The sequence below is a fragment of the Mangifera indica genome, chromosome 18, assembly GCF_011075055.1.
Source record: "Mangifera indica cultivar Alphonso chromosome 18, CATAS_Mindica_2.1, whole genome shotgun sequence".
Classification (NCBI taxonomy): domain Eukaryota; kingdom Viridiplantae; phylum Streptophyta; class Magnoliopsida; order Sapindales; family Anacardiaceae; genus Mangifera; species Mangifera indica.
In genome coordinates, this window is record NC_058154.1 from 2,015,954 (window position 1) to 2,042,325 (window position 26,372).

General features: G+C 33.6%; 3 protein-coding genes across 8 annotated transcripts; 1 reads left to right on the forward strand and 2 right to left on the reverse strand.

Moving 5' to 3' along the window:
• Positions 1-2,041: 2,041 nt before the first annotated feature.
• Positions 2,042-7,631, reverse strand: LOC123201279 (LIMR family protein At5g01460-like). Its single transcript, XM_044616715.1, has 14 exons — positions 7,176-7,631; positions 6,973-7,058; positions 6,254-6,369; positions 6,029-6,139; positions 5,716-5,814; positions 5,483-5,605; positions 5,126-5,188; positions 4,963-5,027; positions 4,209-4,318; positions 4,009-4,123; positions 3,836-3,901; positions 2,747-2,857; positions 2,508-2,574; positions 2,042-2,415 (listed from the first exon to the last, which is right to left on the reverse strand). The coding sequence occupies exons 1-14, from the start codon at positions 7,523-7,525 to the stop codon at positions 2,368-2,370; spliced, it is 1,530 nt and encodes a 509-aa protein (XP_044472650.1). The 5' UTR covers positions 7,526-7,631; the 3' UTR covers positions 2,042-2,367.
• Positions 7,632-11,700: 4,069 nt separating this feature from the next.
• LOC123201925 (probable galacturonosyltransferase 7) lies at positions 11,701-17,865 on the forward strand. 6 transcript variants are annotated; one of them, XM_044617535.1, is made up of 11 exons: positions 11,701-12,015; positions 12,196-12,227; positions 12,330-12,380; positions 12,581-12,640; positions 15,095-15,176; positions 15,276-15,325; positions 15,406-15,701; positions 15,802-16,159; positions 16,251-16,793; positions 17,109-17,111; positions 17,203-17,865. In XM_044617535.1, exons 1-11 carry the CDS (start codon positions 11,856-11,858, stop codon positions 17,287-17,289), a joined length of 1,722 nt encoding a protein of 573 aa, XP_044473470.1. In that variant the 5' UTR covers positions 11,701-11,855; the 3' UTR covers positions 17,290-17,865. The 6 variants fall into 6 exon arrangements, with proteins under 6 accessions (XP_044473470.1, XP_044473467.1, XP_044473471.1 ...); XM_044617532.1 differs by lacking the exon at positions 17,109-17,111 and having other exon boundaries at positions 17,112-17,865; XM_044617536.1 differs by lacking the exon at positions 17,109-17,111 and having other exon boundaries at positions 11,702-12,015.
• Positions 17,866-18,941: 1,076 nt separating this feature from the next.
• On the reverse strand, positions 18,942-22,046 carry LOC123201924 (protein SCARECROW-like). The gene is made up of 2 exons (XM_044617529.1): positions 19,684-22,046; positions 18,942-19,588 (listed from the first exon to the last, which is right to left on the reverse strand). Exons 1-2 carry the CDS (start codon positions 21,534-21,536, stop codon positions 19,126-19,128), a joined length of 2,316 nt encoding a protein of 771 aa, XP_044473464.1. The 5' UTR covers positions 21,537-22,046; the 3' UTR covers positions 18,942-19,125.
• Positions 22,047-26,372: the final 4,326 nt, after the last annotated feature.

The following is a 26,372-nucleotide window of genomic DNA, read 5'->3' on the forward strand; positions in this document are numbered from 1 at the left end:
ACTCGATTTAAATCCAGTCCTACTATTAGTAAACAAAACATAAAACAACTGAATGATTCGTTTGGTTTAGAAGTATAAAAAATTATTTAAATAATTTATTTTTTATTATTAATATTATCATATTTAATTGATTTTATTACTAATTTAATAGAAAAGATAATATAGAGGTTATTTAATTAATTTTATATTCATTTTATTATAATTTTATCTTTAATAAATTTAGTTTAACATGTTAGAGACATTTAAAAAAATATATTAAAGACATTTAAGATAAATAAGGTCATATTTCTAGTTAAATAATACTTACATATATATAAAAAATTAATTTATATATATTAATTTTTAAGATAACCTATCTTACAATTTTACTATTTTTATAATAAAATATTATTCTAATCAAATGGCTAGAAATGTATTCTATTATTAGAATTGATTCTAGTTTTCAAAATAATTTTGGCAATAAACAGTTTTAATCACTCTGCATTCTAGTTGGAGATTGTATTAGAATTAGATTCGAGATAAGTTTGAGTTCGAGTTTAATTTACCTCATTGAAGTCAAACTCGAGTTCTAGTTCAAACTCGTCGAGCTCAATTTGTTTGGGAGAAATCGAGTTTTGAACTCAATTTAATACTGAAACAACGTTGTTATGATATGTATTAATTAAAACAACGTTATTTGTCTAATGCATATCAAAATTTTTAATTTTAAGAGTTTTACAAATTGAACACCCTCAAAACTGGAACTTAAAAATATTAAACTTTTAAATTTAAGTTCAAACTCAAACAAGTTCAATAGAAATCTAATCCTAGATTGTATTCTAAAGTTAAAAAAAAAAATTAGATCTTATTTGTCTATTACATTCTAATTACTTTTTTAGTGATTTTATTTTTATTTCAGAATAACTCAATATGATAGGCAATATAAAGAGTACTTTGATTGTCACTTCCACCTTAGATATTAAAATATTGTCAAGGTAATCTTGATTTTATTATAATTATATTCTTATTTATTAATTTTTTAAAACAAAAATAATCTCTTTTTCAATTAATATAACAAATAATATAAAAATATTTTAGAATGATAATACCCAAAAATATTTAATTAAAATAATACCCTAATATTCTTTTATTATCTCTAACCAAACATAATAATTATTTGTATCCACCCATTTTTATCAAATTTTATCAAATATAATAATAATTTATATCTAATAATCATCAAGATAATTTTTTAATTTTGATAATAAAATATTCCCCTGACTAAACACCTCCTATGAGCATTTCTTGTATAAACTAAATTTGCACTTACAAGAAAATTAAATTAAATGAAATATAACGATACATATTTATACTTCTAATATTAATTAAGTTAATTTTATATTATTATACTTTGATTTGTGGTTTTCAAAGTTGTAAAAATTTTACTCAAAGTATTTCAGGAGTAAATATAAAAATTTAACAATAAAATGATGGATACCTATGTTAAATATATTAATAATTAATTTATTTTAAATTAAATATAAAATAATATTTAATTATATAATAATATATTATTTATTTATTTATTTATTTATTTTATATATTAAAAAATAGGTATGCATCATGTTAAAAGGGGTTTAAAAAATTCCTTAATCTATTCGACGATAAAGTGAGAAATCTGTTCTAAAAGGGTTAAATATAAAGGCCCACAGACGGTCCCTGTCCAGGCCCTTCCTTACAAGAAAGGGCTGGTCCGGACTCGAGATTCTGGGTCCACAGCCCAGCGGTCCCAGGAACCATTGTCCCACCTATATACATAACATTGCTGAACAATTATACCACGATCTGGTATCAAATAAATTTTTTCTAATAGATCCAACAAATCACCATTCCACCACTATAACCATTTCACTCAATGGAAAAAAGATTAGCTAAACATAAAACAATTCCAGGAAGAAAAATTATAAGGTGATGAATCAGATGAATAGATTCGGTTAAGTTCAAGTTAAGCAGCAACATATCAGTACAACGAATAATACAACTTTCCAGCACGAGGACCATATTGCAGAGAAAATAGGTTTATCATAAATTTATACTCATTATATTACATTGAATTCTACAGGCTCTGGCTTCTGAATCTGCTGAGGGTATATAAAATATATGAACAAACCAAAAATGTATGACAAACCAAACAAAGAATAATACATACAAAAAGGAGAGAGACCAGCGGAAACAACATTGGCCTCGACTGCAGCAAGCCAAATTGTTCAGATGACACATGCCTACCCCACTAAATCATTGAACACAAAACAAAACTAGCTGGACAGTGCAATGAGATCATTAGACTTATCTCCCCATGGGTGCATGCTCTTCTGCACAAAACATACCTCAACTGGATAATTGGAACCTGCCGCTGGGTTTTCTTCTTTTCCATCCCTGAGATATTCGAGCAAGACAAAGATCAACCATGAGAATTCAACCGATAAAGAATATATGTATAAGATAAACAGTAAGAGTCGAAAACTTACAAAGGCAGCATAATAGATGAAGGTCAAACCAGCTAGCACAATAAAACCAATTTGGAACACGTTATATCTGTAATGCAATAATCATTGTACAGTCAGTAGAGTATAAATGCCTGATCAGAATACAGCACTATAATGAAAGCAGAGAATTAATGCCTGAACAATATACAGAGCGGGCGCGCGCGCGCGCACACACACACACACACACACACCAAAAAAAGTAAAAAACCACTGCAACTCACTTGTATAAATATCTAATTCCTCGAAGAGACTGCAACGTGTGGCCAAATATTTCCTGAGCAGCGGTTGCTTGAGCATAGTATCCAAATGCAGTCGAACAGAATTGAATAACACTGAAAGTCAGAAACCAAAAATGGAAGCCATTAAGATTAGAATGGAAAACAAGATTTTTGCTTACCACAACATAAAGCTGCCTCATGATTAAAAAATATATATATTATATAAACAGTGGAAACAACAGCAATGAAAAACTTTCTATTAAAAACATGTAACATCAGTTTGTTATATTATTTTCAACAAAAGTCCAGAAAAGAAAGAGCAAGGATCATAAGTAGTCAAAAAGATACTCGAAATGCTTAAAGAACAGGTAAGAGAACTTCAGAAAATGTGAAATCACAAGTAGGGATGACAACGGAGAGGGGCGGGGAAGGGATCTCAATCTCTATCCAAGACCTATCCCTGTTACGAGGATGATAAAAAATCTTCATCTTCTCCCCGCAAAGAAAAATCTATTCTCCATCCCTTCCCCGTCCTCAAGGGAAACGGTATTCTTCTCATACCGGCGAGGAAAAATTCTCTTCCCATACCTCCAAACATAATATAAATATATTAAATAACAAAATTAAATAAAATTAAAATTTATTTACTATTTCAAATGTCACAAATATCATATATTAACCACTTTAATATACACAATAAAAACCTAAATAAATTTGAAAAACATTAATAATCTAAATCTATAAAAATATATTAGTATTTTAAGTAAATATATTAATATAAAGAGACACGAACAGGGCGGGAACACATGTATCCCTGTCCCCGACCCATCCCTAATTGCAGGGATTTTTTTCATCCTTTTTCCCGTTTCTATTGGAGAATTCTTTTCCCGTTAAGGTCGGAGAGGATTGGGGCCTGGACCCCTAAATTCAAGCCGAAATTGTCATTTCTAATCACAAGGTCATTATGCTTGATACACAGAAATCTTACCCAACATAATGTTATAATCATATGCTACACTGACATGATGAATTGTAAGCAGTGCAACCTATACATGATATCCAAACAGAAGATTTAAGGGAAAAGAAGCCAACCTTATAGAACAGAGGAGAATGAGACCCACATTGAAAAGAAAAGAGTTCATTAGTGTGGCTCCCCACCTGTGAACAAGCCCCATCAGTTGGCGAGCAATCATCACAAAGAATATATTGATTATCTGTTATCAAACAAAATGCCGGCACAAAAAAAAAAAAAAATTAATCATTACTTCATGGGATGAATCGTAATGAAAACTAATCTCAGACCCAGCATCATTGCTCCCGCGATCACAGCAAGTAGAAGGTAGAAACAGAAAAATGCAAAAGCTGCAGTACCAAGAAGTCCTGGCAAAAACATAGACACATACCAAATTAAGTTCGTCAACTAAAAGGAGAAAATAAGGACGTAAGAAAAAGAATCCATCATTACCCCATATATCATCCAGTTTGATGAAAACCTCATTTAGGAAAGGATTCAGAGGTGGGTTTATCAATAGATATATGACAATATGAGCAATCCAAGCCACTGAAACAATCAACCTGATAAACAAGAAAAGCAAACTTCATAGGTAACTGCTCCAGTTTTCAGAAAACTGATGCGGAGCAAGAGCTAAAACAGATGAATACAAAGCCAAATTTCAATATCGAAGGACCATGTTTCTTGCTGGAACACTGCTCCACCAAAACTTAAATTCCAAGATATGCATTAGAAAGTTGTTTTACAATTTCAATAAGGTAACCATCCATCATAATACTGCACAATCTAAGTGTCATGAAAGAAGGGAGGGTACTATTCTAAATTCAGATTTGAAGGATGAAATTCTCTTATCAACCATAGAAATATATAGTGCATTGCATCCTAAACTCAATTTCAAAAAATTCAAAAAGAACCCATTGACTCAAATAAAACAATTTATGATGGTCATAAGAGCATGGCTCTTCTTGGGCACATCACCATATTCATTTCTTCCATTATTTTCAACATCAGTTCATCTTCACATCTTTGAAAGCTTATCCATACCTTGAACCAAATTGCACTCTCTTCCACATTTTTCTAAAGTGTGAATTGTGATATTTTATTAACATGAAAAATAAACCAAAAAAAGACAAATATAACTTCAAAAGATAAACAATAGCCACCAATATCCTTGAAAACGAGCCACATATGTGATTCAGGTATTTACCCTATGATTCCCAGCACAAGTTTTGCCAAGTAACCAAGAACAGTCAAGGCCCAGGAAGTCTCGGCCTATAAAAGAAATGCAACAAATTTTCTATCAACAAGGGAAATTTTTAAAAAGCAAGTGCTGAAAAAACATGGTAAAGTCAGCAAGTCCTTTTCACCACCTTTTCTCCTTGCGGATACATCTCTTCTAATAGCTTCACATCTTCTTCAAGCTGAAGCAACTCCTACAAGATTGTATCAGAATAAAACAAGTAACAATCATTACAAATAGTGACTAAAACCAGCCAATCAGAATACCAAACTTTTAATCACTAAATATGGCACAACCCACCCCAACCCAACTTATCAACTCTTCACCCAAAATAAATCTAGTAAGGAATTGTCTCCTTTCAAACCCGAAAAACTCTAAGGATTGAATTCTGGAAAGCCAGATGTGAGGGAGATATCACAAGCAAACCCAGACACTCAAATATGAAGTGTACTTTCAAATGTGAAATTCAAAGTTTAAGATTCCATACCTTCTCTACAGCCTTAACATTTTTCCTCCATTTTCTACCCTTAGAACCACTTCTTTCTTCCTGATGAAGCTCACTAGCAGCTTTCTTCAGTTCCCTAGCTTTCTTACCCAGCTCAGTTGCTTCCTAGAAGACAAAGCAAGTACCAATAAGCTATTACAACATAAAAATATCCAACAATGCATCAAAGCTAGAGTATTCAACTTTGCATGATCATATAGAAACAATTAAAGCACCTTGATATACTGAGAGCGGGTGATAACAGCCTTAGGACGTCGGATGAATGAAAAGATAAGTCCTAGTGGCAAACAAGCAATGCCAACACCACCAAAGATCTGACAATTGCAAGAAAAACAGTTAGTCAAAAGCTCTTGAAAATGTGAAAAGTCAAATTATAAGATATATTGAAGGGAATCAAATCCCTGTGAACAACAAACAAGGCATATCCTCATAATGTAAAGGCAATTTATTGAAATAAACAAGATCCTACATATATTTTAAGAAAGCTCCCATAAAATATAAAATTAGAAGTTTACAAAAACATCATACCGCAAAGAGGACAGACCCAACAATTGTAGCAAGAGCAACAACATATTCTGGAAAGGTAGTTCGCATCGTCCACGTTTTTTCTGATGAAGGCGGTGCAGTATATGCTGCACACTGTAAGAGAAGAAAAGTTTAAGTATACTATTGTTGTATGGCAAGCAAACACAAAACAGCACCCAACAAACAGAACAAAAAGTTCTATCACAAATTGACAGAGAGATACATAACCTGAGATGCACCACTTCCAATACATTGTTGACCACTAGAGAAATCCCAAGTACTTGGAAAATTTGTTGTGGTCGAAGACAGGTGTCTAACAGTGAAGTCCACCTTCCCAACCAGGCCTAATATACCATCAAAGCATATAAAAAAGTCAGTTGCACATGCAAAAAATCCAAACCACCAACACAACAGAGATGTCCACAAACTTGAAAAGTGCAAACATAATAATTAGTCACTGATAGGCCCATCATATCAATGTATTTAACTAATGCATATCAGCTTTAAAGTACGACAATTGACACTATGACATTGCAATCTAAGAATCTACAGATATAACATAGCCCTCAACAAAATTTAATAATGTATAATAGCTGGTTTTAAAAATTATGCAAAAAAAATGCCATCATTGATAGCACTTGAAATGACTACTTAAACAGGCACTTAAAAGTACTAAAAGTGGGCAACAGAAAGAAGTATGCAATGCATGTACCTTATTGCACCAAGTTTAACAAAATCTTGACAAAGGACCAATTACCATATAAACTATGCAATATAGTCAGTCATTGAAATGGGGATCGTAAAATACCGTAAAAATCGTCAGCTAAATATTACAAACTACACCAACGCTGATATTACAATCCCGCTAAATTCTAACACATGATGAAAATAATTCGAATTTAACATGAAAATTTTCAAATCCAAAAAATCATATGAAAACAACTAACCATACAAAATCCCAAGCAAAAGAGCACAAACAATAGCCGTCGTTATCACCCATAACAACGCGCTCTTAATCCTTTTCCCAACACTCCTGCAAACCAATAAAACCAAAAAAAAAAAAAAGCAACACATTATCATTAGTACATAAATAAACATCATCAACATAAAATAAATAATTACAAACGAAACCATAGATTGATGTACGGACTTATCCTGGTCGCCTTCGTAGTAAAACATGGCGAAGGGGATAACAAAGAACACGAGCACGGCATCCACAATATAAATAGCGAGCCACAGACTCTTCATCGGCAGGGTCAGATTACACGCACCATTGTAAATTGCTTGCTTGCACGCCTGCCGGTTGGCTACATCAGCCGGTAACATCAGAATGGAAATAACGGCAATACTGAGTCCCAAAACGACGACAAATTTGGGAAAATACGCCTGGTTGGCATCGTCGGGGTGCTGGTAATTGACCAGAAGGTACACATTGAAGATGAAAACAAGAATGCACACCACAATAGCTACGATCACCAGAGCGAGGTTAAAATCGCCCATATTTATCCTCTAGATTCCAATCAAAACAACGGGATCGAAGAAACTTAGGGGTTTTCTTTTTTTTTTTTTAATTTGCAGATCTGGAAATCTGTTTGAAAATCAGAAAAAGGAGGAGGCTCGGCCCGGTGAAGTGGCTTGTTTGGGTCGGTTTTGGCGTGTGAGATTCAAATGACGGTGGTGTCCTCAAATAAATTAGTTAATTACGTAGACAAGAAGAGATTTGGGTGATGTACGTTTGGGGTTTATTGTAAATTCAATTTTACAACCGGCGAGTCGTTGACAAGTATCGAAACAGGCTGTCCTAAGTCCTAACGAGACCAAGCGTTTGTTATTTCCTTTATTTGTTTAATTCAAAGCATGTAAGAACCGAGAACGGCTTGTACTTAACTATTCCGCGGCAAAGGTGACGTAAGCTATGACAAACGGTGTCGTTTTTGCATTGTAAGGTTAAAAAATATTTTAACCAACTAATGCACACACACACTACTCTGGCGACAGTTCATAAACCAGCGGTTTCGGTTTGAAACTGTTAGTTTACAGTTCAAAAAAATAAGGATCTTGAACTGAAACCGTAATAGGACGGTTTATAACCGATTTGAAACTGACGCTTCTGGTTCATGACCCCGGTTCGGAACCGATGGTTCCGGTTCATGACCTTGGTTCGAAATCGACATTGAACTGTCAATTCTAATACAGGATCTTGATTTAATTTTTCAATTAAACTTCCTACATATCTTCTTGAGATTTAGAAGAATTAAAGTCTATGTAGTTCTTTTACCTTTGTGTAATAAAAAATAAATTATATGATTAATTATGAAAGATAATAATAAATAATAAATAAAATTAATTATAAGAATAAATTCTATAATTAATTATGAATTGTATAATAAAAATTGAAATTGAAATTAATAAAAAATAAAGAAAGAATTTAATTAAATTTGAAAGAATTTGATTAAAAGATTGAGAGAATATTAAGAATTGAAAGATTGAGAATGAGAGAGTTTGAAGGATTTAGTGTAGGAGAGTTGAGAGATTGAATGGATATATATAGAAAAAAATTTTAAAAAAATAGAGAGTGAAACGAAATTTACAAAAAATTAAATCTTTTACAGGGGATCGTTGATTTTGAAATATGCAAGGGACCCGGTCCCCTGCATATTTGTAGGGAACCATTGGTTCCTTTTTTTTTTAATTTAAAAAATAAAAAATTTCAAAAAAAAAATTACCTGTTCAGAAACCCTAAACCGCCGGTTCATAAACCGGATGTGAACCGGCGGTTTACGGTTTCAAATTATATAAACCGAAATTGAACCGTCAAAATCTGATTCTGATTCTTCCGGTTCCGATTTTATCCTGGCAGGTTTCGGTCTAGTTCACGGGCCAAATCGGTTCGTGGCCAGGTCTAACACACACACACACACACACACACATATATAAGAATTAGGGGTGTTCAAAAATTTCCAATAACCGAACCGAAATAGTAACCGAACCGGTATTCGGACCGAAAAATAGGTTACCCATAAAACCGGTTCGGTTACCGGGTCAAAATATTACAAAAACCGAAAATTCGATTCGGTTTTCGGTTTACTCAAATTAAAAAATCGGTTAACCGATAACCGATTCAATTTTCAAATTTAAAAAATAATAAAAAATTTATCCTAAAAATTGAAATTTACCCTTTTTTATTAACATAAAAAGTCAAAGGTTTATTTACAGAAAAAAGGTTATTTTCTTTTCCTTTGCTTCCGGCTTTTTCTGTAATTTTTCCTTCTTTGTCTATCTCCAGCCACCTAGCCAGCCAGCTACTGTGCAGAATTGTTGCAGTTGCAGAGCTATCCAAGAAGCAAGCAACCAAGGCTCAACACGTCTCATCTCCTTTTCTCTTCTTTTTCATTCTCTCTTCTTCATTCTTGCTTGCATTGCAACAATCTTCACTGCCATATTTTTTTCTCCTCTCTATTCTTGCAGCAGATTTTTACCATTGATTTTGGGCTTGCAAAAACATATGGAAACCCACCACAAACCGCCACAGCTCTTATAGGTGAGTATTCAATTGTAAAGTTCTTATTAAAAGCATGAAAGTTTGGTTTTCTTAGATTATTGCTTATATGTTTAGTGAAAGCTAAAATTAGAAAAGAAAACAATTTATATTAAAAACTTAATTGAAATATTAATTGTTAAAATTCGGTTCAAAATTGGGTAACCGAAAATCCGGATCGGTTATCCAATAATTTCGGTTCGGTTATAAATCGGTTAATGTATAAAACGGTTCGGTTTCGGTTCGTGATTTTTATAAAACCGAAAATTCGGTTCGGTTTGTAAAACCGGTTAACCGGTTTTGTTCACCCCTAATAAGAATATGTGGCCCAATTACAATTATTTAATTGAATATCTAGATTTTATATATATATATATATATATATATATATATAAATGTATGTGACCGAATTATAAATATTTAATTAGATATCTAAATTATGTGACATCATGTAATTGAATATTATTTTATTTTTAATTCAAAATTATTTAATAACATATCCATATATCCAATTTGGTATTCAAAACTGAAACACATAGTTTTATTGTTTCATATAAATAGTAACATTTTGCATACTGAGTGTTGCCAGTTACAATTAGATATGAATTCGAATCAAATCAATCATAAACAAAGGTTAACTTGAGTTTGGTCCAAACCTAAAGTGTTTATCTCAAGTTTGATGGAATTAATGAATAGTCAAATTGATAGTGTGATTAGTAATATAAAAAAGATAAATAGTAACATCAACCATATAAATTATTGATAAACCTTCAAACTTAAATTGAATTATTAAGTTAAAACTTTTAAATTTGAGTTGTTCAATCTGAACATCAATCTGAATATCAATATGAAAATAGACTTCAGAAAGTTAAGGGAAAAATGATTGGACTTTTAATATTGCATTTCACTTCAAGTGGATTATAGATACTGACTTGACACGAGATAGGAAGTTACCCATGTATACACACACAAAGAGAAAACCGCCCACTTGTCCAAAAAATAGTAATAGACCCCGCGTTGATTTGTTCAAATATAGAAAAAAAAATAGATCATGTCTTTAGGAGTGCAAAAAATTGATGTAAAGTCGAATACTTTGAGTAGACATGACAATTAGTCGTGTCGACTCTGATACAATCTATCATGTTTAGAAAATAGGTCATACCTAGACTCGTTAAGATGTTAAGACTTACTACATAAACTTTTAGACCATGGTTTTGTGGGCTCTTAGGAGGTCGGCCCATAAAATTATATTTTTTTATAATTTTATATTTTATGTTATCTTTTAATAGACTTGCTTGTGATTTATGCCAAAAATGGAAAGGCTTGAACTTTTAGGACTTCTAAACGAGGATTAACGGAACAAAAGAAAAAAAAGATGATTAGACTTTCATAAAATCTTTAAACATTAAAACAAATATAAATTCCACATGATACAAATATCAACAATACCAATTTAAATATGTTTGGTTCAAATAATAATTTATTATAATAAAATAAAAAATTATTTATAAGATATGATATAAATTAATATTATGTTTAATTTAATTTAGTTGATAATGATAAAAAATATCAAGATGTTATTTTATGTAAAGACATTTGGATAATTATTAGTTATAAATTATTATAGTGTTTAATTAAATTAATATATTTTATATTAAAATATTTATTTTGTGTATGTCATAAAATATTATAATGTTAATAATATATTATGATTTTTTATTTTTTCAAATAATAAAATTAATTAATTAAATTATTTGTTAAATTTATTATAATACCATATAATTAAATTAATAAATAAATTATTTAATATATTAATGAAAATGAAAATAATTCAACCTATCTTCCTTTTTTTCATAAATATTTATTTTTATAACAAAAAAATTTATTTAAATAAAATTATCATTTTAAAAATCGAATTAATTATATAATAAACTCAAAATCTACTGACTTTTGTAAGTATGATACCTGCCCTTTAATAATAAACTTTTAAACGGAAAAAATAGGTGAGGATATTTCTGTAATTTGATTGAGTATTTCCGTTACAGGACCCGTGTCTTTCACGCAACAAGCACAAAGCGGGTGGTGCTGGTAATCTCCCACGTGCAAAACACTGTTCTCTGATTCACTTAAGAGTGTCAGTGGAAGTGCCTGTGTGAGACCGAAGATTGCGCAATTGCGGTGAACTTGACGACGGACATCGTAATCCGCCCGTCAGATAATCACTTTTCCGGTTGCTTTGAATTGTTTCAACCTAAAAAGACCAAAACCTACCAAGAAGTCGGAGAAAAGGATATGAAAGGCGGTGGTGGTGGGGGCGGGCTGTCAGTTACCGGAAAATGGCGATGGAGAGGTCTGGTGATTGGAGTACTCTTTCTCGTTATTCTTTCTATGCTAGTTCATCTGGCGTTTTTGCTCGGTGTTCGCAATGGCTTTCACTCTCCCAATCCCAACGGTAACGTTGCGCTCTTTGCCTTTGGATCTGTTACTTCCTGTTGCAATTAGACTGCTCTATTTTTAGATCCAGATGACTTCTACATCAAGGATGTAGTTCGCCTTCAATTTTTTTCTTCATCAGTATGCATTTTCGCTGCCAATCTACTGTGTGTGATCTCATTGGAACCTTTTGCCTCAGGATATGTCCCCGTGCAACACACTTCAGTTTCGGTGAGCTGTTCAACTTTATTTCTGGATTTATAGGATGCTCATGTTCTAGAGATTTTTCTTATTGTAATGTGTTCGGTTTTTCCTTCGTTAATTGGAAATCAGAATGGTGATAACGATAGATCCAGCATTAGTAATGCAAACAATGATACTGAGGTACGTGTGATCAACCAATGCTATACAGATGGTCTTATAGACTACTTCCATGCTTGTAAAATTTAATTGCTTATAATATTTTAAATATGTGAAATGGCAAGCCCATACTGTTTTGTTTTGGTTTTTTTTTTTTTTTTTGTTTTGTTTTTGATAGAATAGATGGTAATCCTATGATGGATGTTCTTTTGATTGTTTTGCAGAATGACCGATCAGTCCATATTAATGAAATTGTGGCAAAACTAGCACCAAAGCTTTCAAAGGTTCATTGCATTATCCTCTTGGGGTCAATACTTCTTTTACCGTTAAATAATCGATAGTTGTTGTATTGCATTTAATTTTATAATTCGTAGCGATAATGCTTAGGCAGTTTTTTTTTCATTGATTTCTCGTAGATTAATAATCCGAGAGCAATCCATTCACTTTATTTTCTTTAAACTGTCTGAGACTTTAATGGATAAAGACGTGATTCTTGTATTATGTTCTTTCACACAATCTTTCTTCCCTTCAAAATCTTTGATAATTGTGAAACTTGAAATAGTTTGTATTGTAACTTACGAAAGTAATAAATAACGTTAGAAAGAGTAAAAAAAGTTAAGATTAGGAAAGTTCTGAACTGTAATTTTTGGAAAATCTTTTGTCGAAGATGAACACCACATTAATATGTGGAGTAAATTGCAACATAGACCCCCAGCAACATTCCTATTATCATCCTTGAGCGACCATAGTACTGAATATGTCTAAAGAGTTATGTCATTGGTGTACCAAGCTATAATGGGTAGTTTATAAGTAGATTTAGCTTATGATAATTCTAGAATTTTTAGGAGAGGTACCTAATTAGAAAGGGAAATAAAACAGCTGTTACATGATGTGATAGGAATATGATTTGAAAAAGATTACATGATCTCACCCAAGTGAGAAGGGAAGAGTGCTAGCCTTCTCATTGATGCCAATATGAATCACATGTTGTTCTTTGTTAGTTGGAATGACACCATATAAGTTGGAAATATATATGGGTCAATTTGTTTTCTCATGTAGTCTTGACAGATTATTACTCAATGAAGAAAACAATTTGGATATACTGTTTGCTATATTTATATTACTAAATTGTGCAATTTGATAATTTGTGATTACAAAAAATGGGTAAGATTTGCATTACTAAATTGGTGTACATTCCAATTTGGTTGACAGCTTCTCAACTATCTTGCAGGGGAGATCAGTTAATTTTAGATCTCTTAAAGTAAAAGAAAAGTGGCACCCAGAATGGCTTTCTGATATTTCAGTTGTTCAAAATAGCTATTTTATAGGCTTTTATGCTACTCTTTATCCCGATTGCTACTTTGTTGGATAGAATCTGACTTAAGTTCTTGTCATATTTAAAAGAGCTGCAAGCCCTTCTTAGTTTGAAACCACGAGGCAACAATCCACACACAAACCTGGGCCTTCTGGTCCCATTATTTTTGTATTTATTGGTTTAGGGTTTAGGGTACTGGCCTGGCATTTCCATGCCTTGGCTGGATAATATGATAAGACAACCTGCCACCCATGGGTAGCATAGTTAGGCCAAAAGTGGGGGGCTGTGCCATTCTAGGCTTCAACAAACTTTGTAACATTCTAGGCATAGTTAACCTAGTGTAGATTTACTCACACTAGCCATGCTTCTCTTTTAGTTAACTCATTTTTATCATTAATTTCATAATACCCTTTGAGATTAATATAGTGCCACTGTTAGGAAACACTGAAGTTAAGGTATCATTCTTTGTGGTGAACACCTCTGTGGAATCTATTCTTGAGCTTGAACTATGAGCTGATTAAAAAGGTTCTTCAGCATTCTGATATTCTTTGTTCAATGCTAAAATTCATCTCACTTGACATTCTTGTTCAAACGTAAATTGACATTTCTCTAAACCCTTGAAAGAAGAGCAGAAGGAATTGCATCGATTGAAAAGAATAATTATGAAAGAGTGAACAAACTGTCAACAAAACGGATCTGTGTAAATCTATGAATATATGCTGAACTATAAGCTAAGAAAAGAAAAGTTATTAATATTTTTATTATCTCTTGCTGTCATATTTAGTTTGTTATGATTTAGTCTAAGGTACATTTGAAAAGTACATGTTACATGTGTTTTTAATCAAAATCTAGAACTTCATTTCACTTATATAGAGATTCATGCAAGACTTGTGGTGTGACTGATATTTTTTAGTTTCATTGAGTTGTAACTTTAGATCTTAAAATTCCATGATTTGTGTTTTTTTCTTTTCTGTGAAAGAATAATCATCCCCTGGATGTTTCAATCATATGATCAGTGCTTCTCAAATTACTGCCAAAGGATGATGTTCCTTTGATTGTTTCTAGTTCAATGGTTTACAACTTGAATTATAAGTTTTGGGGCTTTAAGTAAGATGCTTTTGGACTTGATAATTTCTAAAAGTAGTATATGCTTTAAGTACTTTTAATGACAACATAATAGGACCCAATAACTTTTCATGTAGCTTCTTTCTAAAACTCTTGACTGTCGTAACTACCTACATTCAATGACCACAAATCATAAAGAGGTATTTTCTGATTGAAATCTTTGAATTAGTCATCTCTTTGCTGAAGAACATAATACATATTTATGTTGAGTCCAAAAATCATATTTAAGCTCGCAATATTTCTTACTGTATATTTTTTTTAACCCCTTTTTCCTTTTGCCTTATATATTAATTGTCAGGATGTGCTTAGAAAATCGACTGCTGGAACTGAAAATCAGACCACTGATAGGAATGTTATGCAGAGTGGTCAGCATAAAGAAGGTGCTAAGTTTATTTTCTCAGGAATGACGTTATTTTTTTTACTCTCTTGATGTCAATTAGAAAGCTTTGATTTTGTTTCTTCTCTTATTTGAATAACAGCTTTACCAGTTGAACCTCACACTGTGCTGCCACCACCTCCAAATACGATTGTATGTGTACTTTTTTGTTACCATACTATGTAATTTTCTGGTGCTTGTAAAGCCTCTCCATAACCAAGTCTTTTCTTCAGGATACTAGCTATGCTGCAAAAATTGAAGGCACAGATGTCAAAGGTGGTATTAATGAAAATGAAAATTGTGATTTGAAATTTGGGAGCTACTGCCTTTGGCGCAAAGAACATAGAGAAGACATGAAGGATTCTATGGTAAAGAAATTGAAGGACCAGCTTTTCGTGGCCAGAGCATACTATCCTAGTATTGCAAAACTTCCATCACAGAGTAGATTAACTCGTGAATTGAGACAAAATATTCAAGAATTGGAGCGTGTTCTTAGTGAAAGTGCTACAGATGCTAATCTTCCACAAGAGTAAGTGCATCATTTATTTTAGGGAGTGCTGCAGATTTTGAACAGAGGAATCTTCATATTAGTTGCCAGCTCACTATGTGCAGTCTCAATATTTAAATAGGATTGGAGAGAAGTCACAAAAGACGGAAGCAGCAATAGTCAGAGCTAAATCATTCCCTGTGGACTGTAATAATATTGACAGGAAACTGAGGCAAATATTTGATTTGACTGAGGGTGAAGCTAGCTTCCACATGAAGCAGAATGCATTCCTTTACCGGCTAGCAGTTCAAACTATGCCAAAGAGTCTTCACTGTTTATCTATGAAACTAACTGTGGAATATTTCAAATCTCCTTATCTGGATCTGGAGCGTTCTCAGGCTGATAAATATTCAGATCCCCTATTGCATCACTATGTTATATTCTCCAATAATGTGCTCGCTTCATCAGTTGTAATAAACTCAACAGTTATGCATTCAAAAGTATGTTTATAGATATTCGTCTGATCATTTGATTTTTGATAAGCATATTTTTTGGTAAAGATGCTTACCCTTTTATCCTGTAATGTTTCAGGAGAGTGAGAGTCAGGTTTTCCATGTGCTGACTGATGAACAGAATTACTTTGCAATGAAACTATGGTTCTTCAGAAACGCTTTTAAAGAAGCCACTGTTCAAGTGTTGAACATTGAAAAATTCAGTCTGGACTACTATGATAAGGCAACTCTTTCACATCTGTTATTGCCTGTGGAGTTTCGAGTTTCTTTCCGCAATGTTGATGATTCATCAACCCAAGAAAGAACACAATACTTATCAGTTTTTTCTGATGTGCACTATCTTCTACCTGAGATATTTCAGAGTTTAGAGAAGGTTGTGGTTCTGGATGATGATGTTGTTGTACAGAAAGACTTGTCAGTACTGTGGAACCTTGACATGGGAGGCAAAGTAAACGGTGCTGTGCAATTCTGCTCTGTGACATTGGGTCTGCTGAAGAGTTATTTGGGTGAAAAGAATTTCAATAAAAATTCTTGTGCTTGGATGTCTGGATTGAATTTAGTTGATCTGGCAAGGTGGAGAGAGCTGGATCTTACTAAAACTTACAGGAAGATGGCAAGAGAGGTGAGTGACATATTTTGCTAAACTATATTCTCATAGATAGTTAAGACTGTTAATAGAACCGTGCTTTGGTGCTGCTATTGGATCTGCACATATTCGGTCACGGGTAAAAGTTGAGTCACTGACAGAATCAACTAGGCTTTTTTTAAATCTCCGCCTTTACCTTGCACAAGTAGCAGTAACTTTTATGAAAGAGTTTTTGTCATTCAAGTTAATATATATTCAGATCTAGAACCAATAATTAAGAGAATTTTCAAGGCTATTATTATGTTCTAAACCAAGTGCTTTGACTTTTTAGTCTTTTCCCTTATATTTTAGCAGGTGAGCCTTGAAGAGGAATCAATTGAAGCTGCTGCTCTGCCCGCAAGTTTGCTCACCTTTCAGGACCTAATTTATGCTCTTGATGGTGTAGGGGCATTGTCAGGACTTGGTCACGATTATGGTCTTGATGTCCAAACCATCAAGCAAGCTGCAGTTTTGCACTATAACGGAAACATGAAACCTTGGCTGGAGCTGGGAATTCCAAGATACAAACAATACTGGAAGAAGTTTTTGAATCCAGAAGATCAATTTTTGAGTGAATGCAATGTCCATGCATAACGAGTTTGGTGGTGCAGGTTACAGCTAAAATTCCTGGAAAACTTTTGCTCAAGAAGCTTGGATGTATGTACGCAAGTTCTTTTTCTGGGCACTGAGCATTTCTATTCGCCCAATTCCTGAAGGTTCTCGGGTAACAAGGAAGCTGACAACCATGATCGATATATGGTGAAGATTACCTTTTCCGAAGAGCGGAAGAAGTTCTCTGGAGGTGGCTACAGTTGCTTGGAATGGAAGATTTTCAGGTGTATAATGATCTAATATTTGTTTGAAAATGCAGTGAGTGATGATGATAAAAGCTTCATTCTCTTCTTGTTTCGGTAAATTGAATTAGAACCCTATGCCCTATATCCTACATCTTAAACCTTAAACTCTAGTCTAGAAGTGGGGGAAAAGCTTGAGATATCTTTGTATAAAAATTTTGCAAGTGTAGAACTGTTGTAAGAGTAAAATAACATTGGAATTTTTTATGTGGACATATGCTGATTATATATTTATTTGATAAAAATAAAATAAGGTAAATATATAGTCTAAACTCAAATTTTTCTTGGGCACTGTGATCATATCATAAAGCTCATTAAACTTTATATTTGGTTACTTAATTTGAACTATAAAGTGTGGGCTATGGATGTTCATCGGGTTTTTAACGGGAAAGTCTAATAAATTTATTATAAAAAGGGTTAGGTTTTCTTTTTAGAACAAACAAAAGTGACATAAATCTCGTTTCAAAAGATATCGTATTTTTTTAGAATGTTGTCAAGAATGAAGACATTTCCTACACATTGGTAATCAATTGAAAGATTGTTGCATCAAGTAAATTTTTTCATCAAATGGCTCAATCATGTTTGTCTGAAACTCTATGAATTTCATTACAAAGTTTTATAATCTTATGTATGAAAATTATTAAAATTGATTTAAGAATTACAATTTAGAAAATTGCTTTAATCAGTTCATTTTTTTGTTAACAACACACGCTAATAATGAGAATTATTTTGTATATTTATCGTTATATAATTAAACGTTATTTTATTTTTAATTTAAATTAATTTAGATATGTAAAATTTAATAAATTGTTTTGTAATTGTGTTAGTTACAATGTCATATTCACTTTATTTGATTGTAGAAAGATATATTCAAATTTGAACTCGTTTAAGTTAATGGCTAATTATCATTATTATTAATAAAAAATTATTAAAAAAATTTATTAACCATTTTTTATCGAATCAATCTATTTAGAGTATTAGGACTAGTTTGATTTAAAGTCCATCGGGCTATCCTTGGTGTTTAGACTTATCAAATTGATCATAGAGCTAGTCATCCACCCTTAATCAAACAGGGCTTCAAGACCGAATGATTTTTGTATTGATGTTTCTCTTTAGCAGGACAAATCCTGAAAACCTGATCCATCTGCCGCCTCCTGGTAAACTCAGCTACAGGCACTAGTGAATTTGTAAGAGTTACAGTAACATTATAAAATAGATTTTTTGCAGTCAATAATCGGTTTTCAAGTAATTAGTGACCCAATGATTAATCCTAATCGCTCAGGCTCAGCCCGACTCAAAAATCAGCTTTTTATCGGAGCTTGAACAGATGCCAATTCTTCAGAAAAATGATAACCGGGCTGTCGCTGACCTTCAGAATCATAGCATCCTAATTCATGGCGGAAGTAACACATAAAAAAGATTGAAATATATAAAAAAAAAAACACCCAGATGACATGTATAATTTGATACAATAATTAGTAGCGATGTGTGGCGGCAGCAACTGCACTAGCATGAAATGGCCTCCAAGCAGAGGCAGTGAGCAAGCAAAGGTCTTTCCAACCGAGCTTGAGCGCGCCATTGTCTTCGACTAATGTGTAACCGTCGGAAGGGAACATGCCGAGGAGAAGGGTGGCCTGAGTGGCGGCGTTCCCAGCTAGAGAGATACCCTTGAACCCGGATTGCTGAAGCTTGTCCCTCCAATTATGAAATTTGATATCACCACTCCTAAAGGGGCCTCCCACGGCCAGGACGTTTCGTATCTCCCTCGACAGCAGCTGCTGCTCCACCACGTGCCTCTCTTCGCTCTCCTCGCCGTAGCTCGCCCCTAACGAGTCAAACAAAGCTGAGTAGTAATGTATTGCCTCCACAAACCTCCCCAAGAACGACCCTGCAGGGCTGAGGTCCTGCTCCACCACCGTCACCACTTTTGGTGCTAATCTGAAGATATTAATTACACATTATACTATCATGAGAAAGAATGGATGTAATTTCCAGTCATATTCATGACATGGGAAAAAGCAGAATTTAATTACCTTTGCAGAAGCCATAGTGTGTTGGTATCAGAACCAGTGACATCGTAGAGGGAATGCTGTAGCCAGTGGACTGCGACGGCTTCTCTCTTGCCGACGTTGAGTTTTTCAGGATTCAAGTTTCCGACTTTATCAGCAACCGGGTAGAACTCAAAGGGAAGACCCAGTTTCTCAGCGAAATCAGAAAGGCGCTTGCCGGTGGCCTCTAGAGCCTCCATAGAGGTGCCTAATCCGGTGAGGCGCACGTAAGGAGGGCCTCCAGGTCTAGAAGCGAGGATGTGAAAGAGACCAGGCCATTGAAGGCCTTGCATGATGTCTAGATCTATGATGTGCACCCTCTCCTCCCTCTCGAACGCTTCCTGTATAGCCTGATTGGCTGTGAAATGAGAGAACTTGACAAAAGGGCTGATGCCATTAAACACTTGGAAGGCCGACACCATCTTGTGGGTATGACTTTGGGGTAAAGAAGGCAAAGCTGCGTATATTCCCAGGCAGGAGCTTACTAGCCTTGCAGACATTGCTTCTGAGAAATAAGCAGCCACTCGCTGTGCAGAAGTCCCATATGGCGTGGAGAGTTGAGAAATCTCCAGCAGCATCTTGTTTGCTTCTTCCAAGTTATGGGCGGAAACCGCCTCCGCACACTGCAAGAGAAGGGTCAGCAGGTGCAGACCTTCTTCGTCTCTCTGTTGTTGCCTTATTTCTTCTTTTTTATCTCTTATTGCAGAAGCTGTTGCTGTTGGGGTTGCTGCTGTTGTTGGTGTAGGTGTTGCAACTGTCTCCACTGGTGAAGAGCTCTCGTTGCCTTGTTGCTTTTGTTCCTGAGGCTGAGGAGCTTGAGACTGCACCTGATTCAACGAGAGAGGAACGGCCGTGACAGACTGATGATGATGTTGTGGATTTTGTTGACTGGTAGGGGCGGCGGGCAGTTGTGTTATTCCCCAGTTTAAGTAAGACGAATCCGGTAGAGAATAACTAGAGAGGTTGTCGACAGCACAGTCGAGATTGAGCGAAAGAGTAGAAGAAGGTTCATGATGAAGATTATTAAACTGCCTTTGATGGAGATTCACAGGCCTTCTCTCCAAAGGCTCAGTGAGAGAACGGAGCCTGTACTCAAGTAGCGCAGCGAGGTTGGGATTACAAGGGAAAATAATCTCCCTCACATTATGAATCAACTGAGGAATAGAGACATTATTCGAGTTATGAATAAGGTCCTTTATGATGCCGTCGATCCAAGCCGTGGCTGAGCTATCCTCCATGGAAGGCGAAGTAACAGCGGTAACACAAGCAGTAGAAGCCGGGATCAAGCCGCTGACAGCCACGTTTCTACTACTCTCCGGTGGGAACAACGGCAGACCAGAGAAGCCACAAACAGCAGGAGCCTCAGCCTGAGCCTGGAAAGTACTCTGGGGCTGTTGATGAGAAGAAAAATTGTCGATGGAACTCAAGTTTGTTGTCGTTCTTGATGATGTAAAGGTGGATAAAAATCCAGACCCGCCTGACGTCACATGGGTCAAGTTTGTGGAAGAAGGTAGCAGTGTATTCATATTCATATTATTGATAGTGGAGTAGTTGAGAAGCGAGGTGGCATTAATGGCGGTGGAATTTGGGTTGTTTCTTCTGTGAAACCTACCGTAATAATCACCATTATTCAACTGCACTTCCATTTCAGAAGCCATTCTCTTTCTCATCATCTTCCCATCAACCCAAGGCCGACACTGCTCGTTGCTGCCGGTGCTATTAGATGCACTTGTCATTGACATTGTTGGACTTTCATGATTCCCATTACTAACTCGATTTTCTGCTTCATTTTCTCTCTTTTCACCACCCAGCAAACCAGAAGCAGCCATGAAGATCATAGAAACGAAAGTCCTGAAAGTTACCCCTGTGAAAGAGTGTAGTGGGCTTCATAGAAATGGAGATTCTAACAAGTAAGAGCCAAGAAGGGAAGGGAAATCCAAACAGAAAACGGTGCGAAGATTGAGACAGCAGCTTCGGGATTCTCCTCACTCAGCTCAGCTCAACTCTCAAGTCTCAACCTAACACGATCTTCTATACCTTTTTCTCTTTTCTTAACTTTTTTATCTATACATCTATAGCTACTGCATATTTAAGTATTTAAGCTCGCCGAAACTGTGCGGTTGGTGGCTGGTAGCTATGCGTCTTTGTGCGGTTGATGGATGCCATGGGCTGGCAAAATACAGGCCTGTTTCTGGTGAAGTTTTGTGAATGTGTTGTTGGGGATGATGGCGTTTTTCCTTCGTCGTTGCCTGTTTGACGTCTTCGCAATGAGAACATAGAACGACCATTTCTATGATCCTGGTGGTCTCCTCCTCGTAGCTATTTGCGTGCACAAAAACCTACCTACTCTGGCTCTCACGGGTACTTTGAATAATAAAAGGAAAAAAATTCCAATCATATAAATCAAGTCCGAATCATTTTTGATAGGAATAATATCATGATTATGAGTTTAATCATTAAATTTAAATTTTATTTATTTAATATAATTAATTCAAACTCTAAGTAATGACTAAAATCAAATAAGCTTTCTTCATTAAAAATTCCTGCTTACTTTCTTTCGTTAATTTTTATATTATTTATCACTAATCCCCACATACATTGCCATTGCTAAGGCTCTAATTCATCTTTAATCTGGAACCTTTTTGACATTTATGTCGTTGTTAATGGAGAAGTAATAAAGAAATGGGTAACTTTTCACAAGATTGGACCAGTTTATCGGAAATAACAAGGCTTAATTTATATTGTGTTTGACCTGTGAAGTCACTATCAGAGAATTCAACATTCCACGATCTGCCACTGCAATCGAGATGTGTTGCTTTGGTTAGCTCTGTTTACAGCGAGATAATTAGAAAATTACAAACATTAAACTCCAACAAAGCCCACCCTTCTCTTCATTATTATATATAAATAAATGAACTACTACATTTGTATTTTCATATTCTTTCCTGTATAGCCTTTTTATTCACGTTCACTTTCTTTGACCATTGCCACTGGCTAGCTTTACATGGGTATGTGGCTAATAATATCTCAAAACCAATGGTGGATTTCAGTTGAGCTAAGTCTAGACAATAGTTAACTCCAATTCAGCTCAAATCTGAAATATCAAGTTTGACATTGAATCCGAATTAACTTAAATAGTTAACAATGATGCTAAGAAGAATGAAGCATTGTTAAAAAAGAATATGAATCGTAAGAGAAGAAGGGCTTTAGTGCAACAATGTCAACATGCTTTTAAATTCAAACCGAGTTATCAAATTTCACTTATTTGAGTCAAATATGAATTGAAGACAGAGTCAGTTTACCTCAAATACATTTATACTCAAACAAAAAAGGAAATTTTCACAAAACAAACCATCCATAAGATTTGGTATTGTGGTACCGACTCACTTTGATAGATACTTTTTTATTTTGTATGCATTTTAACATGTGCACTATTGAGTTTTAATCTTCTTATATATACTTATAATAAATATCAGTTTGAACACTTATAATAATATATCATCATATATTTAGGTATAATTTTATTCTTAATTTAAAATCATTGTATTATATAGTGACACATCATCATTTGTACCTAAATTATTATTTTTTATAAGTGTATATAAATTTATTATATTATAAAAATTAACTTAAATCAAGTTAAATGATAAGTAGTGATATAATAACATTGGCGAGTTCTCGAATGTGAGTTGAGTTTTCGAATTAAAATTTTATATGCAAGTTGAATTTACCCTAATTTAAGCTGCCGCCATAGATGTGTTACACTTGGTCAAAGCAGCTTCACAGGGGCCTATAATTGTACTAGTGGGTGGCACAGGGTAATTAAATTTTCAGGCAAAAACAATGAATTATTGCAACGAAAAGGAGAGATTCAAATCAAATCAAATAATATAGAACATGACAGGTTGAAGTTGGGAAGAAGAAGACAGAAAGAGGAAGAAAGAGGGAACTGTCCAACAAACCTCAGTTCCCAAAATTGCAACGTAGCGTTTGACATTTTGCATGATGCTGCATCATTACCGATCCCCCTTTAAATCCCAGGGCCCTTTCGCTTTAGGGTTAGCCTTTGTTTGACTCCAGAAAGAAGTAGAGATTGAGATTTGTGTTAGGGTTTAGCAATTGGTAGGAAAAGAACAAGGTTTCACAGTAAACGAGGACAAAATATTACTACAATGACATGACAGTAGCTGACATAGCAGCTAGCTAAGATCTAATGGAGGAAACAACAGTGATAAAATTTGGAGTGAAAAAGTTGAACGTCTTTTTAGAGCTACGTCCTTTTTCTATCAGCTCTGTGTTTCACGGAAAAACAGGCCCTCTCCCTCTCTCTCTTTCAAGCTACAAGTCCAACACGTGAGAGGCACAGACATCGGTGTTTCCTCATGGATCAGGATTGGTCCCAGATATGTGATAAAACATCTCCACCTCATCAGTCCTTTTCAAACCACTTCTTCCGTTAGGTCTGGGCTTTGTGGGCCACTTAGATATTTCCTCTTTTTGTGGTCCCTACGTCATGATACTGAATTAATACTGAATTATGAATTATTAAGTCGTTAAATAATTTTAATTTAAGAATAAAATTAAAATTAGGTATAAATTGGATTGAGTTTGAATTTTTTTTAATTTTAATTTGATTTAATTAAAAAATAATTTAATTTAAATTTAGTTCAATTTTATCAAATTAAAATTAAGAATAGTTTGAATTTAGTTCAAATATAAAAAATTTGATTCGATTCGATTTAATTCAAGTTTAATTTAAATTTACTCAAATTAATAATTCAAATTTATAGTTTGATTCATCCTGAATTAATGGTTTAAATAGATAATTCAAATTTATGGTTTAGATTTATGACTCACGTTTATACTTTATTAACAAAATACTGTTGTTTTACTTAAATAATATTTAAAATCATTGATCTGAGCCAACATGAATTACGAATTTGACCCACCAATTTAAACTATATATGAGTTCCAACTGATTTGAATCACGAATTTAAATCAAATCGAGCAACGAATTTGAATTATTATTTAAAATTATGAATTTGAGTCAAACTTGAACCAAATTTAACCAAAAGCTTGTTAGCTTGAGTTTGACTTGATTTAAAAAACGAATCAAATCTTTCGACTCAAATTTGAATAAAATAAATTCAAATCAAGTTGAATTGAGCAGAGTTAACTTTCGAGATTGAGTCAACTTAGATTATATCCAACCATAGATAAAATAACATTAAGTATACTCACAACTGAGTACATATTAGGTACGCATAACATTGGTTTTTTATCTTAGATTTTGCTATTGTAGTTAATTTTTATATATTTAGATATTAAGTCATTGTGTTTTTCTTAATAAGTTTGAAAAAGGTTTTCGATTATTCTAAGTATTTGTTAAATGATAAAACTTTTTGTTAACCTAACTCACCATGTTCAAAAAAGCAATGTAATAATAAATTATAAGGATAACAATAAGATATGTCACCTATCAATATTTTAGGTTAGAATACGAGCATAAGCTTTATCACTCAGATGCAAGAAAACTCAACTTGACAATTGAACTTTTTAGTATTTACGAGATTATATTTCTATTTTATCTCGTGTTTATAAGGAAAAGATAAAATAGTCTATCAAATTGGGTTCGATCATACCTTCCTATTGTAAAATTACAATAGGAATAAAACTCTAGAATTATGCTTAAACTATAAATATTTAAATATGATATATACATGTAACTTTACCTCTTTGTACAATAAAATACTTTCGCAAAAGTTATGAGACAGTCTAAAGATGAAATTTTACTAGAGATACTTGCAATCCCTATATAAATCCTACCAAAACACTTCCCTAAAGATAAATAACATAACCGTAGATGTAAACTTCTGAGTACGAGATTGAACCACATTTATAAATTTCTATCTTTTTTATTGCTTATTTACTTTAATAATTATCTAATCACTATATATAATAGATAACAACATTATTCCACATATACAATCGTAATTATCGTAACCTCTTTTATATAGGACTTTATATTGTGTATTTGTATGAGTGTATGACAATATTAATATTTTTAATAAAATTATTTGTACCCATTTTGAGTACACAAATAAATATACGTTTACGTATGTCATCATATGATTAAATAATTTTGAATTATAATAAAACTATGTGTACACACTTTAAGTACACACTTTAAGTACACAAAATAAATACATAAATAATGTAGCATCATGTGATTGAGTTATTTTGAATTAAAGATAAAATACCACTCAATCATATGATGACATATGATCTGTGTATTCAAAGTGTGTAATGCAATATTACTCTTTGAATTAAAAATACAGTAACATCCAATCACATGATTATATATATATGTATACATATTTGGATACTCAAAATGGATACGCATGGTATCGCTTTTAATACTTTTAGAATTATTAGATAATGGGTTTGCAATGGCTAATATTGAAGAAGACAGGATTAAAACTGTCTTTATTGGTGGAAGAAAGTGTAGGTTATAAAATCAAAGAGTCGATGGAAGGCAGGCGGATTGGGCCATGGAAGATGGGAAGTGTATATACAAATATGTAAGTAAAAGGAAGACATAAGAGAGACAAGCATGGCCACGTGAAAGAAAAGAGTGATTGGAAAATGGGTGTCACATGATGAAGAAGATAAAA